Raw genomic sequence first — 14,459 nt, forward strand, 5'->3', positions numbered from 1 at the left:
ATGCACTATATAACGGCAAAAGGTAAAGGAGCAATAGTATGAAGTTATATAGCCTAATTATTATTGATAATTAATGTTGTAAAACCATCGTGTTGATGTCTGACGTTGGTTATGTTTTATTCACTTGTTGGGAGTTGCCTAATAATGATTTTAAGAATTGCATCTTCATTTGAAATATATTATTTGTATTAATGTTTTATAAAACCTGTTTATTGTTTTAAACGGTAAAAAAGGAAATAAAGAAATAAAGGCGTAGTGGTGTTTCAATTTACTACCAATGAAATACAATTAAAAATGAAAAAGCTTTAGAAAATCTAATCAGAACTGTCGTACTGGTAATTTAGATTGACGCAAATATTAGAACTTGAACAAATTTCCAAGAAATACTAAGATAAGCTTTACCTTTTAAGTAGAATACCAGGATGCATGAACGACTGCAAACTATTGTCTTAAAAGTCCTTCTTTTAAAAATTTGCACACTCTGTTTGGATGACGAAACGTTCTATTGCCTACTTTGAAATACGAAGCCAAAACATCAGGTAAAAATATCAAACACTACCACGCGAGGACATGATCAAACATATTTCAAATGCAAATTTTTCGTGGTGGATGTTTTGCGAAAGAATGTAGTTGATAATTTGAATTTGTACCACTGGTAAAGACCTAGTAAGTTGTCAGAACTTGTATCCAAACCATTTGTATATGTTTGTGTATCTTATATATATGCATGCAATAAAAAATGTTCTAATTATTACTCTTTCGATAAAAAATGACTCCTAATATCTAAGACCATCATAAATCGTTTTGTTGAAAACACTGAATTAGAGTACTAGTATATTAATTACAATGCGGAAAGTTTTAAGACTTGATTTATTTTTCAACCTTTTTATACAAATCAATCGTAGAACCGATTCATCCCCTCCAATTATCTAAAAAAGAAAAAAAAGTTTTAGTACAAATTTAGTACAATATACATGTAGTAGGCATATATTATTATTAATAAACTAAAGTAGTCAACATGAAAAATAAGCAATTGCAAGTTTATATATACTCTAGACCAATCCCTTCTATCCAAATTATGATTAATATAAAATATAATATCAAGGTAACTCCATACTCGTACAATTCTCTGATGAAAGTTGAAAAACAGAACTGATATCAGACTTAAATTTCATCAATTATTTAAAAAAATAAACATGTAATCACACTTCTTGAGATGTAAGATAAACATGACCTAAAGCATATTTTAGGATCAGAAAACCGTACTTTTTTGTTAAAAGTAAAATTTTTGTAGGCAAAAACTTGTTTATCTTTTCTTATAGCATTTAGACATACAACTGAGAGAAAAGTCAGAAAAAGAGTTATTTCCCCTTAGCATAGATAAAATGTATAAAAAATTGGAAATTTAGGATAGAATTAAGCTGCAAAAATATATTGAACTTAACAGTATTCTAATTACATCCATGTGATTATATTCACATAAAATTGATAAAACTATCTTGCACAAATTTTACAGAATTCAAAGTTTTACAATAAAGTATGACATCACAGAAAACTGGATCTACTTTGAGGTTGCCTTTATACTTACGTCCATAGGGTCCTCCTAAAAGACCACCTCCGATGTTTCCCGTAGGATAGCCTCTAAAAGGATAACCTTCATATTTATTGCCAATTAAACCTACGCTTCCACTGGTCAATCCACCAGAGAGAGACCCACCACCAAACAGTCTGTTATACGTATTACTGATTCCGTATGTTGGATAAATGGACCACATGTGGCCACCGTAGCAAAAACCAGGAAAGATGGCACAAACAATTCCAAAGAGGAGACTCACGAACAGTAGGCCACTCATTCTGATAGTTTTTATACCCAATTTTACAGATCTAAATATCAAATATAATTATGGAATGAAACAAGCTGTTGGCAGCAATCAATGAGAAAGACCCAAGTCTAGATTAAAACGCACAGTTAATCACCGCTTAGAGAATGATGGGCACTGGAGATACGCACGCTTCAGAATAGATTTATATGGTACCGTTGCGAGTTGCATTCGCATTTTAGTGACACATTTTGGTGACACAAGGAACACGAAAGGTAAAAAGTATGCGCAGCTGTACATCAGTCGTCAAATATTTGATCTAACCTCCTCATAAATTGTAAGTAAACCTAAAAAACGTTCAATGCATGATGGAAATTCGGCATTTAAATAAATATATATTACAGTTGGATATTCAAATATAAGGATTATGTGAGGTCAAAAAATCCCGCATGTGTTCATCAGTTGACAAATAATTAACCCCATTATTCTTACGTAAAGCTTAAAAACGTGCATTACTTGTGCTTTATTCTTTTTTTGGGAGTTGGCATACTTCTGCACTTTGGACGAAAGTTGTTTTTCTACTAAATATAACGAAATAAAAGATAAATATGTTTACAGACAAGATAGTTATATGTATGAGCAGCGGAAATGGTAAAAAAAAAGTTAATGCGAAACGGACAACTAATTTTTAAAAACATCAAAATACGAAACAGAAAAGCTTAAAACAAAATTAACAGACTCGTCTGCATAATCAACAGGCACCGATGTAAAACCAACAATTATTCACTGGATTGACGCAAATCTCTACGTCATCAATAAATGTGTATTTTCATAGAAAGTTAAGGCATTACCGGTTTTTTTACCCCTTCAAACGCCTATAGTTTTGCCATAATGCACAACAATTATGTGGACATGCGAGAAATTTTGCATTCATATGAAATTTAAAAAGCCCTAAAAAAATCAAATATTGCCCGCATGTGATTTCCAACATGCTTATTGCTACTTGTTTATGTAGACATGCGAAATAAATATGTTGACATACAACTTACCTATGTCAACAAGATGCATACTGATTACGCAAGTCAATATCACGAATTTGCATGATATCATAAAGTTGCAAGTCAACATAATTAAGTTGCATGCAAACAGGAATAAGTTGTACACGTATGTAAATATAAATAAGTTACTTGTAAACATATTTTTCTCGCATGTCCACGTAAAATAAGCAGCATCTAGCATGTTTGAAGTCGCATGTGGGCGATAATTTTTTTTTTTACATTTTAGACAATTTTGATTTGATTGTAATCAAATGTTATGTTGCTTGTTGATATAATTAACTTGATTGTCAACGTATTTATCTCGCATGTTGATTTTTTTTATAGAAAAAAAAACTTCGTACAAAGGGTCACCATGCTTATCATTTCCTGTAAATTCATCATTTTACTCGAGTTTTAAATTCCACAATTCCGCTTATTGAATCAAATCGCGGACACATAATCACGAGCATAATTTTTTTCGTTAATATTTACTGTCTTAAAAATACAAGCGAAATTTCAAAGTACTCGAGGGCCGCTTTTTGGGATTTTACGCGGATATTTATTCCTCGCAATTGATAAGGAATCCTCTGTATTTTAAGGATTAATATTAATTTTGAAACTTATTATTTATATTAGTGTTTTATTCAACCTGTTTATTTTTTTAACAAAAAAAAGTTAAAGGAGATGTTGTGGTTCAGTTTATTACTTCTTATTTATTGAAAGGTATCACACCGGTAATCGGCCAATCAAAATAAACTTAGTTGTAGTTCCATATATACTTCAGAATTATTTTTTTTCCTTGACTGCATTTTTACATTTTCCTTTACTCAGTTTTAAAATTTTTTGTACCACTGAGTAGGATATTTCATGTATTGTGTTAGGTGATGATCTTTTTTCACAGGGACTACTTCTTTCAGGGCACATGCAGCAGCTTCCTGGGGAGTGTGCAGTCTGTTTACATACAAATGGAAAACACGTGGTTTTGAGGGTAGACCTGTTTGGAGCTAGATATTTTGAGAAAATGCAGTATCGCTTGCCCTTTTTATGGTGTTAGCTGATGAAATAGGTAACAAATAACATTTCCTCCGAATATTTTGTCATGAGGAATACAAACTAATTTTTTAGAATTTTTTCCCCTCTATAGTGCTATATAGTGAAAACAATTACCGGTGTGATACCTGAAAGGTAAAACGTTGTTTTAGTATGTCTTGGAACTTCTGTTCATGTTCCAATTTTCCGTCAAACATTTGTAGTGGATCCTTTGCTTAAGAATAAATGTGAATATTTGAATTTGTGCAAATCTTTGAATAAAACATTGGCTCATTATTTTCAGAATTATGATAATTTTTTTTTTGGGCAAAAACACCGAATTAGAGTATGTCAATTAAAATGCAGAAACACTAAAACTAAATTAGTTTTTAAACGTTTATTCAAATCATTTTTAAAAAATTCAACCATGCCATTTATCTGAAACAAATTGAAAACAAACAACTTTAGTACTCTTAAAAAATTATAGATTATTATCAAAAACTTTGATTGTCACCATACATAAAATGTATAAACAATTGGAAATTTAGAATAGAATTAAGCTGCAAATATATCTTGAACTTAACAGTATTCTAATTACATACATTTGATTATATTCACATAAAATTGATTAAACTATCTTGCACAAATTTTAAAGAATTTAAAGTTTTACAATAAAGTATGACATCACAGAAAACTGAATCTTCTTAAAGGTTGCCTTAATACTAACGTCCATAGGGTCCTCCTAAAAGACCACCTCCGATATTTCCCGTAGGATAGCCTCCAAAAGGATAACCTCCATATTTATTGCCAATTAAACCTACGCTTCCACTGGTCAATCCACCAAAGAGAGACCCACCATCAAACAGCCTGTTATACGTATTACTGATTCCGTATGTTGGATAGATGGACCGCACGTGACCACCGTAGCAAAAACCAGGAAAGATGGCACAAACAATTCCAAAGAGGCGACTCACGGAAAGTAGGCCATTCATTCTGATAGTTTTTATACCCAATTTTACAGATCTAAATATCAAATATAAATATGGAATGAAACAAGCTGTTGGCAGCAATCAATGAGAAAGACCCAAGTCTAGATTAAAACGCACATCTACTCACCGCTTAGAGAATTATTGGCACTGGAGATACGCACGTTTCAGAACTGATTTATATGGTACCGTTGCGAGTTGCATTCGCATTTTAGTGACACATTTTAATGACACAAGGAACACGGAAGGTAAAAAATATGCGCAGCTGTACAATAGTCGTCAAATATTTGATCTAACCTCCTCATAAATTGTAAGTAAACCTAAAAAAAACGTTCAATACATGACGGCAATTCGGCATTTAAATAAATATATATTACAGTTGGATATTCAAAGATTATGATTATGTGAGGTCAAAAAATCCCGCATGTGTTCATTAGTTGACAAATAATTAACCCCATTACTCTTACGTAAACCTTAAAACGTGCATTACTTGTGCTTTATTGTTTGTTGGGAGTTGGCATACCTCTGCACTTTGGACGAAAGTTGTTTTTCTACTAAATAAAACGAAATACAAAATAAATATGTTTACAGACGAGATAGTTATATGTATGAGCAGCGGAAAGGGTAAAAAAAGTTAATGCGAAACGGACAACTAATTTTTAAAAACATATTGAAATACGAAACAGACAAGCTTAAAACAAAATTAACATACTCGTCTGCCTAATCAACAGGCACCGATGTAAAACCAACAATTATTCACTAGATTGACGCTAGATAGCGCGCAAGTTTCTACGTCACCAATAAATGTGTATTTTCATAGAAAGTTAAGGCATTACCGTTTTTTACCCCTTGAAACGTCTATAGTTATGCCATAATGCACAACAATTATGTTGACATGCAAGAAATTTTGCATTCATATGAAATTTAAAAAGCCCTAAAAACATCAAATATTGCCCGCATGTGATTTCCAACATGCTTATTGCTATTTGTTTATGTAGACATGCGAAATAGATATGTTGACATGCAACTTACCTATGTCAACAAGATGCATGTCGACATACTGATCTCGCAGGTCAATATCACGAATTTGCATAATATCATAAAGTTGCGAGTCAACATAATTAAGTTGCATGAAAACAGGAATAAGTTGTACACGTATGTAAACATAAATAAGTTACCTGTAAACATATTTTTCTCGCATGTCCACGTAAAATAAGCAACATCTAGCATGTTTGAAGTCGCATGTGGGCGATAATTGTTTTTTGATTTTTTAGATTTTAGACAATTTTGATTTGATTGTTTGATTGTAATCAAATGTTATGTTGCATGTTGATATAAATAACTTGATTGTCAACGTCTTTATCTCGCATGTTGATTTATTTGATAGAAAAAAAAACTTCGTACAAAGGGTCACCATGCCTATTATTTCCTGTAAATTCATCATTTCACTCGGGTTATAAATTCCACAATTCCGCTTATTGAATCAAATCGCAGACACATAATCACGAGCATCAATCTTTTCGTTAATATAAACTGTCTTAAAAATACAAGCGAAATTTTAAAGTACTCGAGGGCCGCTTTTTGGGATTTTACGCGGATATTTATTCCTCGGAATTGATAAGGAATCCTCTGTATTTTAAGGATTAATATTAATTTTGAAACTTATTATTTATATTAGTGTTTTATTCAGCCTATTCATTTTTCTAAACAAAAAAAAGTTAAAGGGGATGTTGTGTTTCAGTTTATTACTTCTTATTTTTTGAAAGGTAAAACGTTGTTTTTGTATGTCTTGGAACTTCTGTTCCAATTTTCCGTCAAACATTTGTAGTAGATCCTTTGCGTAAGAATAAATTTGAATATTTGAATTTGTGCAAATCTTTAAATAAAACATTGGCTCCTTATATTCAAAATTATAATAATTTTTTTTGGCAAAAACACCGAATTAGAGTATGTCAATTAAAATGCAGGAACACTAAAACTAAATTAGTTTTTAAACGTTTATTCAAGTCATTTTAAAAAAATTCAACCAGCCCATTTATCTGAAACAAATTGAAAACAAACAACTTTAGTACTCTTAAAAAATTATGGATTATTATAACAAACTTAGATGGTCACTATACATTAAAGTAAATTAGCAATATTAAGTTTGCATAAACAACCCCCTCCCTCCAAATAATGATTGATATAATATCTCAGTTGTCATTTTACTTACGTCCAAAAGGTCTCCCTAAAAGACCACCTCCGATATTTCCCGACGGATAGCCTCCAAATGGATAACCTCCATAATTATTGCCCCCAATTAACCGAAAGGGAGACCCATCACCAAACAGCCTGTTATACGTATTACTGATTCCGTATGTTGGATAGATGGTGTATCCTCTGTGACTGTTACCAAGATAGTAGGGCCCGGTTCTTCCCAGATCCACGTAGTTCTCGCCTGGTCTGAAAGGGTTTCCGTGGGGAAAGGTCATTGTGAGAGAGGTGATTCTTGGGGGTAGGGACTGAACATATCCGGGACTTCCATAGTAAGAACCAGGAAAGGTGGCAGAGGCAATGCTAAGGAGGAGACTAACGAGAAGTAGGTCCCTCATTTTGAAGAAACTTTTATACTCGATTTCACAGATCTAGAAATTAAAATAAAAGAAAAGATAAAATAAAACAAGCTGTTGGCAGCATTCAATGTGAAGACCCAAGTGTAGAATAAAACGCACATCTACTCACCGCTTAGAAAATGACGGACACTGAAGATACGCACGCCTAAGAATTGATTTATATGCACCGACAAAAGTTGCATTCATTGTCTGGTGCCAGCAGGATCGTAGGAAATGAAGAAAGTGCAGTTGTACAACAGTTGTCCGAATATGTTTTAACCACCTCGTTTTTCGATTGTACAACTTGTAAAAGTGGATTACATAACAGTTACTCGGTTTATGATCAATCATCGAAAGTTCAATAACCTAATAATCGTTGCAAACAAGGTCGCGAGACAATAATGTCAATGTTAAACTATGCATAGGTTCATAAGATTTATTGAAAACTGCATGTTGATATTTTTTAAAGATTAACTACATATTGAAATAATTTCACTTTATTAATGTATTGTTTAGTCCCTATTAATTTTAATTTCAAAACGAGATTAGGTTAAGACGGAAGTGGTGTGTGATTCAATTAAACACTGCTTAATTGTCACCTTTGTGTATTAATGTAACGAAGATTCCTCAGCTCTAGAGCATAATACCATACAATCGGAATTGTGGTAGGGGTAGTTGAATTTGGCATAGGCCATAAAACATTTTTACAATTTCTTAAAAATTCTGAAATAAAACTTTATCTTTTTATCAGAATCTCAAGATTTATACAAGACTACAAAAATTGTCTTAAAAGTCCATCGTTTAAGAAACGGCTCATTTTGCTATGGTGGTGAGAAATGTTAACTGTTTATTCGTATTTAACATACAAAGCCAAAACATCGGCAAAGCCAACATCTAAAATAGAACAAACAAACACAAATCAGAAAACCTAGTATTACATTTGTCAATCATATTCATCTGAATCACTTTCATTTCTAATTGCTCGTAAATAAAAAGTAGATTTGGATATATGTATCAATATGTAATTCTTACGTCCGTCTTGGAACGTTGTCATGTTGTCATCCATCGAATAAACAAACTTTGGTTTTTCGGGAAGGTCACTCCATTTACAGCAATCTGGAGGCGTTAAGAACGGGTCAAGGACAACGAACCATCCAGTGTCCTTGACACACTCCCCATAACTCTGCTGTATCAGAAACACACAGGAGCAGTAGGAGTCGCTTAAACAAAGAGCGTATTGTTTCTTAAGACTACATACGGTCATTTTTTGCAAAAACATTTAATCACTTTCACTTTGCAAAAACTACAATGAATTGTATGCTGTTATAATACTCTTAAATCATACAAATAACATGCGTCCCCTCTCTAAGATTTACCCAATTTTACAAAGGATGTGATCCCTTTGCATATGTCAGCGGCCTCTTTTTTTTCAAATGAGAGTGTAGAAAATGACACATTCTGATTGTGTTTTAAGTTTGAATTGTTTTATTGTAATGATTGACGCATTTCCGATGAAATTTTAGACCAAAAACTAGTAAATTTTGTTCTAGTTTATGACTCTGTCCTTTCAATTATTAAAAATAAATAGAATGGGTTAACACTAGAACAAAAGTGTGCATATATATATATATATATATATATATATATATATATATATATATATATATATATATATATATATATATATATATATATATATATATCCTCATATTTACATGTTATACTTCTTTTGTTAGGATGATCGGTTGTACGATAGATATAAGAATGTAAGATTATGGGTTAAACCTGTATATACCCTGTAAGAGAAAAGTAGGTGAAATGTGCATCCAGAGAAAGTTTTGTCCAACTGCTCGACAGAAGTCTTGAGGGAGACATCCAATTCTCTATGTTGGAGGCTGTGCCATTGAATGTCATAAACATGACCAGTGATCCTTCTTTATATAGCTCCAAGAAAACCTAAAACCCAGGCAAACGATTAACATTCCAGGCGCAACAATTAATGACTAAGAGGCAACTAAAAAAAAAAGGATCCATTAGTCACAACCATTGATCTAGGTTACCGCTGACTTTTATTCATTAGTCTCTTTTACATCGTCTATAAATATTATTGGTATACATATCGTATGAATTCATTTTCTATAAAGCTTTTCTGCTTGACTATTTGACATATATTTGGTCAATATACTTAAACCTGTTTACGCAACATTTAAATGGAATTCATTGATCAAGGCCATATACTTAATCCATCCTGCAAAATTCTCCGATCCTCAGCCTAAAAGTATCATCTCATCATAATAATCTTATTTTTCCTTAAAATTTTCAAATTTAAAAAAATTTTTTTTTATGGTATTCATGTATTTTACATATGTATTGCATGTTTAATTTTGATGGATATAATGGAATAAGTATAGAAGTTGAGATAAAAAAAGGCAATAACGGTCCATCGCGATCGGCGGCTCGAACCTATTTACCTACATCTATATAATGTAGATCTCCGTGGATCCACTAAGCCAAGCATTTTGTTCAGTAATTGATCATAATACTAGCGTTAGAAGAAAAATTATATTTGTCAATATATAAGGCAGATTTATGGTACGAATGAAAAAAGAAGATCTGGATAAGCTAACAAACATGGCTGAGGATCGGAAATCGTTAATCGGAAGACCTTTTATACGTAAAACTAGATCCTAAATATGGCTTTTCTACATTTCAGGAGTTATGATATAAATAAAAGCATTCTCTATACCTTTTTGCTTTTTTGCCTTCATGTTAATTTCATAAGTCATTGCTTCCCATTCATTTCTTAATAAGATGAACTTAATAAAAATTATGTTATTCAACTTAAAGGTAATTATAATGTAGCAGAAAATTAACTGACAGGTGACTGAATGTTGTATCTCTGTCAGTTATTCACCTGTCCAGACATTTCAGTTAACATTGAGTTAAATGAATGGCAATGCTTCATATATTGTAAATTATTGGAACCCCCTCCGCCAATCCAGCATGATTCAAATATACAAAAATATTCATCTCGTCAACATTCTACAGGTTTTAGCCACTAAATATAAAAAATATATTAAAAGCAAAAAATTATATTAAAAGCAAAAAGGTATAGAGAATGTTTTTATTTATATCATAACTCTTCTTTGAAGAAAACCCGCTTGAACTTTAGGCCTTTAGTCAAATTTTCAAATAATGTTGAAACCAAATCATTAACCTGAACTATAGGAAGAGTGTTCCACAGATCGACCTTTGGATTCCGATAGTGTGTAGAGCAAGCCCCAGTTGCCATAGAGATACACGCGTCTTCGGCAGGAGGTGGTGTGGTTGTTCCTAACCATGTGTCTCTGACGCTGATTCCATTTCCGGCAGTTGCGCGAAGCATTAGCTCCCTATCCTCGGCTAAAGAAATTAACAAGTTTATCATATGTGGCATTATGTGTAAAAGTTGTTGTGTGTGCTTTTTTTTGGTTTCTCTTTTATCTTAAATCAAGAGAAAAAATAACATTCTTCTACAAATTATTTCATCAAATTAGCACACAAAAGGAGTTGGTCAAAAAGTAATGTCACAAAACAATTCTTGGGCGTTGTGATTTTAAAAAAGGATGAAAATATTTGCAAAATCAAAATTGTTTTTCTATCTCAAAATTATGTTAATAAGATAACATTAAACATAATTATATGTCATCAACTGATGTCTAGTTTCACATATTTATATCAGAAAAAACAACAAAAGATGTTTTTAATGGAAACTGACCAGGGACAATACAATTTTTGATCTATTAGGAACTAAATTTTAAGTTAATGTAAATGTCAGAACTTAATTACAAAAGTAAAATATTGGACATTATACAAACAATGAGACAATAAAACTTAAGGAAATTAACTCCAATTATAAGAATAGTTGTACTTAAAACTTACAAAACAAAAATTTCACCCAAAATGAATCATTTGGTTTCAACTTTACCAAACCCTGACCATAAATTTTTACAAAAGTTTGATAAAGTATCATTCAAGAACAAATCTGTGTTGCTATAAGAGACTTATTTGCATATGTGACACTACTTTCGGATCAACCTTCGTTTACGCTCAACTGAAATTAGTAAGGCCATACGTATAGCCAGTATTAACATATACTTAATCATCATACTAGATAAAAAAGGGCATTTATCATTACTGTTTTGCATTTAAATTAATGTCTTTGTTCAAAAAGCAAATGTAACGAATGTGCAAAATCATGCAAAATCGGCGTAAAGCAACAACAATTCGTTCTCTGAAAACATTTACCTAATTTAATTCAGATCGGAACATTTTAATGCATAACACAAATTACTTCTATACAAGTATCGTCGCCATCTGCCGGAAATTTTTTTCCAGACATCAATTTCCAATACATTTTCTAACGGTTTATCCAATCAAGAAAAAAATGTATTGCATCTTTTTTGCATCTCAGGCCTCTTTTGTTCTTTGACATATGATAAGAAAATCACCGTGTAGTAACCATTATAAACAACTACTGTTCTGAAAATTAATAGCGTACTTGCTATATTTGTTATCAAACTCCCTAGGTATGAAGTTTTATCAAAATTTAAAGGTGTAATTTAAAATAAAACCACAAACAAAACGTTGATTTACTAATATATCGCGTCAATATAACATGTTTATAAAATTTAGGACATTTATATCACTTTTATTACTAAACAAACTTAAATAATAAAACTAGATAACTAGAAAACTAGATAACTATGATGTGATTCGTCAAATTTTGATAATCATTTTTTTAAATACCATATGTAGTACTAATCATTGTATGACATTACTTTTGGATCAACCCTTAAAAAGATATTTGTCAATCATTAGCTTGCTATACTCCGGAGCCACCTAACATGTATAATTTTTAGATGACAGATGACACCTATTAAAATGACTATTTGCCTAGCTCATTTATTTAAAACTATAGTTTTCATATTTTTTCATAATATCTCCTGATGGTGACGTCTCAATTTACACCAAAATTTCCGTGACATTAAATATAAAAATATTAATCAAAATTGAGGGTCACTTTAGCATTATAATTAAAGAAAAAACTAAAACCACGTTAAAAATAACACGCTGCTTACCATTGGGTTTATAATATAAAACCCATGTTTGATTAACTTCCGTTTTGACCCCGTGACTTTGGGGTCCGAAAAAGTTTATTTCACACCTTCCATCCCGCATGTCAAAGTTTACACTTTTGCAACCTGTGTATTGAAGGCATCTCAAACAGCACTGGGTCTCCTGAAACAAGGAAAACGACAGCTGATGAGGACTTCTTAGGCGAAGTCGACTCAGCTGTAAGAAGTACCCGTCCTCTTGTACTAGAATGCAGGGTGTGGGGAAAGTAAGTAAACTTAATAGGAATAGAAATAAGCGCTTTCCTTTATAAATAGTAGACTGACTAAGAACCATATTTAAAAAGAGTTCAAGCTTTAAACATTGGATGCCTTTTATAGTTTTGTGCATAAGTTGGTAGAAAATCCAGGGATTGCTTTTATAACGAATGATTTAATCATTGTGTTTACCTTAAACTAAATTATTCAAATTGTTTACAAACTTGATTAACTCTCTGTCATTGACTGATTTAAGCGATATCTTTTTGTTTAAATATGAAAATGTTTATTTCTAGAACATAATACACATTCGCTGAACTTATGAAATTTAAACATCTAAAACGCATTATTAAAAAAAATGGTTTATCGATATTTATGGATATACAAAAATCAATATCATGGTCAATTTCATTTAAGTTAAGTTTGCAATACGTTGCATTTGCTGCGTGCAAGATTTGGCTGTATCTGTATAAAAAATACAAACTCATTATGGTTTTTTACTCGTCCACATTAGAATCTAATCGAAACATAGCATGATGCTGAATCAACAATGCATGATTAATTACAATGGGACATGCATGGTATTTAAATTGCAAAGTACGGTAAAGGTGGATATCTACATCAAATAAGTGTAGGAGAATTTTTTTGCTTGCATTTGTTACTAATTATAGGTACAGTATTCAACAATAATAGATATCAAAGTAAAATACAGTAGAGAATTTTTAAAATATCAGTCTGGTTCCAGATAACCCCTTGTTTGTCAAACTTTTAAACATTTCTGTTTTAAAATTCTTATGAAAGTGAAATGTTGTAGATTTTAGAAATGAAAAAATATTAAAATAAACAACATAATAACTATATCTAAATATGAAACTAAAATACAAAAAAAATCTTTTAAGGCAAACTGCTGAAATCCCACAAAAATCTAAAAGTATATACAATATTCGTTGGTAAATGAGATGAAAAAGAGAAAACTGAATTATTGTATAGATCTTGATATGAAAGATTTCGTATAAAAGATATTGTTTCGGGGTTGTCTTTCTTCATTTTACATTGTCTCAAATATCTTGGCACCAATTTTTTATTTAAAACAAATGAAGAGGAAAAAGGAACAAGTCTATGCTACATATGTAAATATAAGGTAAGTAGTGCTTATTATAATGTTTGGAATCTCAAAAATTACATTTTTGATGAATGCATTATATATATATCTAATTCTTTAAAACAAAATGTAAGTAGTTAAATTGCCTTTTGCTTTTTTTTAAAGAATAAACAATAGCAATTATAAACCACAACTATAATACATACATAGATGTACATAGTGATACACATGTATATATGGTAGTGAAAAACATGCTCCTTTTCAGAATTCTGTCGGTTCATCATTTGGCTTGCAAATTCGGGCTTCTTACTATTTTCGCTACCTAGCTGTATCTATTTTGATTAAATTACATTACTTTAATGCTAAACTTTCAATGCAAGTCTTTTACCGCAAACGTTTTACATTGAGGAAGTTAGGATCAATTCAAGAGATCGTACTACAGTACTTCAGTATAATATTCATCCTACATATATAGTTTAAGTGAAAATATTATCTGCATACCTTTATCGATAATCCGTCATA

At 31.4% G+C, this 14,459-nt stretch overlaps 2 protein-coding genes across 2 annotated transcripts; both read right to left on the reverse strand.

The window, feature by feature from the left end:
* Positions 1-7,066: 7,066 nt before the first annotated feature.
* Positions 7,067-7,491, reverse strand: LOC128179767 (uncharacterized). The gene has a single exon (XM_052847347.1). The coding sequence runs from the start codon at positions 7,461-7,463 to the stop codon at positions 7,077-7,079; it is 387 nt and encodes a 128-aa protein (XP_052703307.1). The 5' UTR covers positions 7,464-7,491; the 3' UTR covers positions 7,067-7,076.
* An 819-nt stretch (positions 7,492-8,310) lies between these two features.
* Positions 8,311-12,914, reverse strand: LOC128179923 (uncharacterized). The gene is made up of 5 exons (XM_052847604.1): positions 12,584-12,914; positions 10,681-10,865; positions 9,259-9,419; positions 8,496-8,683; positions 8,311-8,357 (listed from the first exon to the last, which is right to left on the reverse strand). The coding sequence occupies exons 1-5, from the start codon at positions 12,912-12,914 to the stop codon at positions 8,311-8,313; spliced, it is 912 nt and encodes a 303-aa protein (XP_052703564.1).
* Between the last annotated feature and the right edge of the window lie 1,545 nt (positions 12,915-14,459).

The sequence above is a fragment of the Crassostrea angulata genome, chromosome 4 (assembly GCF_025612915.1).
Source record: "Crassostrea angulata isolate pt1a10 chromosome 4, ASM2561291v2, whole genome shotgun sequence".
NCBI lineage: Eukaryota > Metazoa > Mollusca > Bivalvia > Ostreida > Ostreidae > Magallana > Magallana angulata.

Bases quoted from the DNA above. Each gene is read 5' to 3' on its own strand.
- LOC128179767 (XM_052847347.1), bottom strand. From the start codon at position 7,463: ATGAGGGACCTACTTCTCGTTAGTCTCCTCCTTAGCATTGCCTCTGCC.
- LOC128179923 (XM_052847604.1), bottom strand. From the start codon at position 12,914: ATGGTTCTTAGTCAGTCTACTATTTATAAAGGAAAGCGCTTATTTCTA. The intron at 10,866-12,583 runs GTAAGCAGCGTG...TAATTTCTTTAG, and splicing joins TTTATATTATAAACCCAATG to CCGAGGATAGGGAGCTAATG. The intron at 8,684-9,258 runs GTATATACAGGT...TCTTTGTTTAAG, and splicing joins ACCTACTTTTCTCTTACAGG to CGACTCCTACTGCTCCTGTG.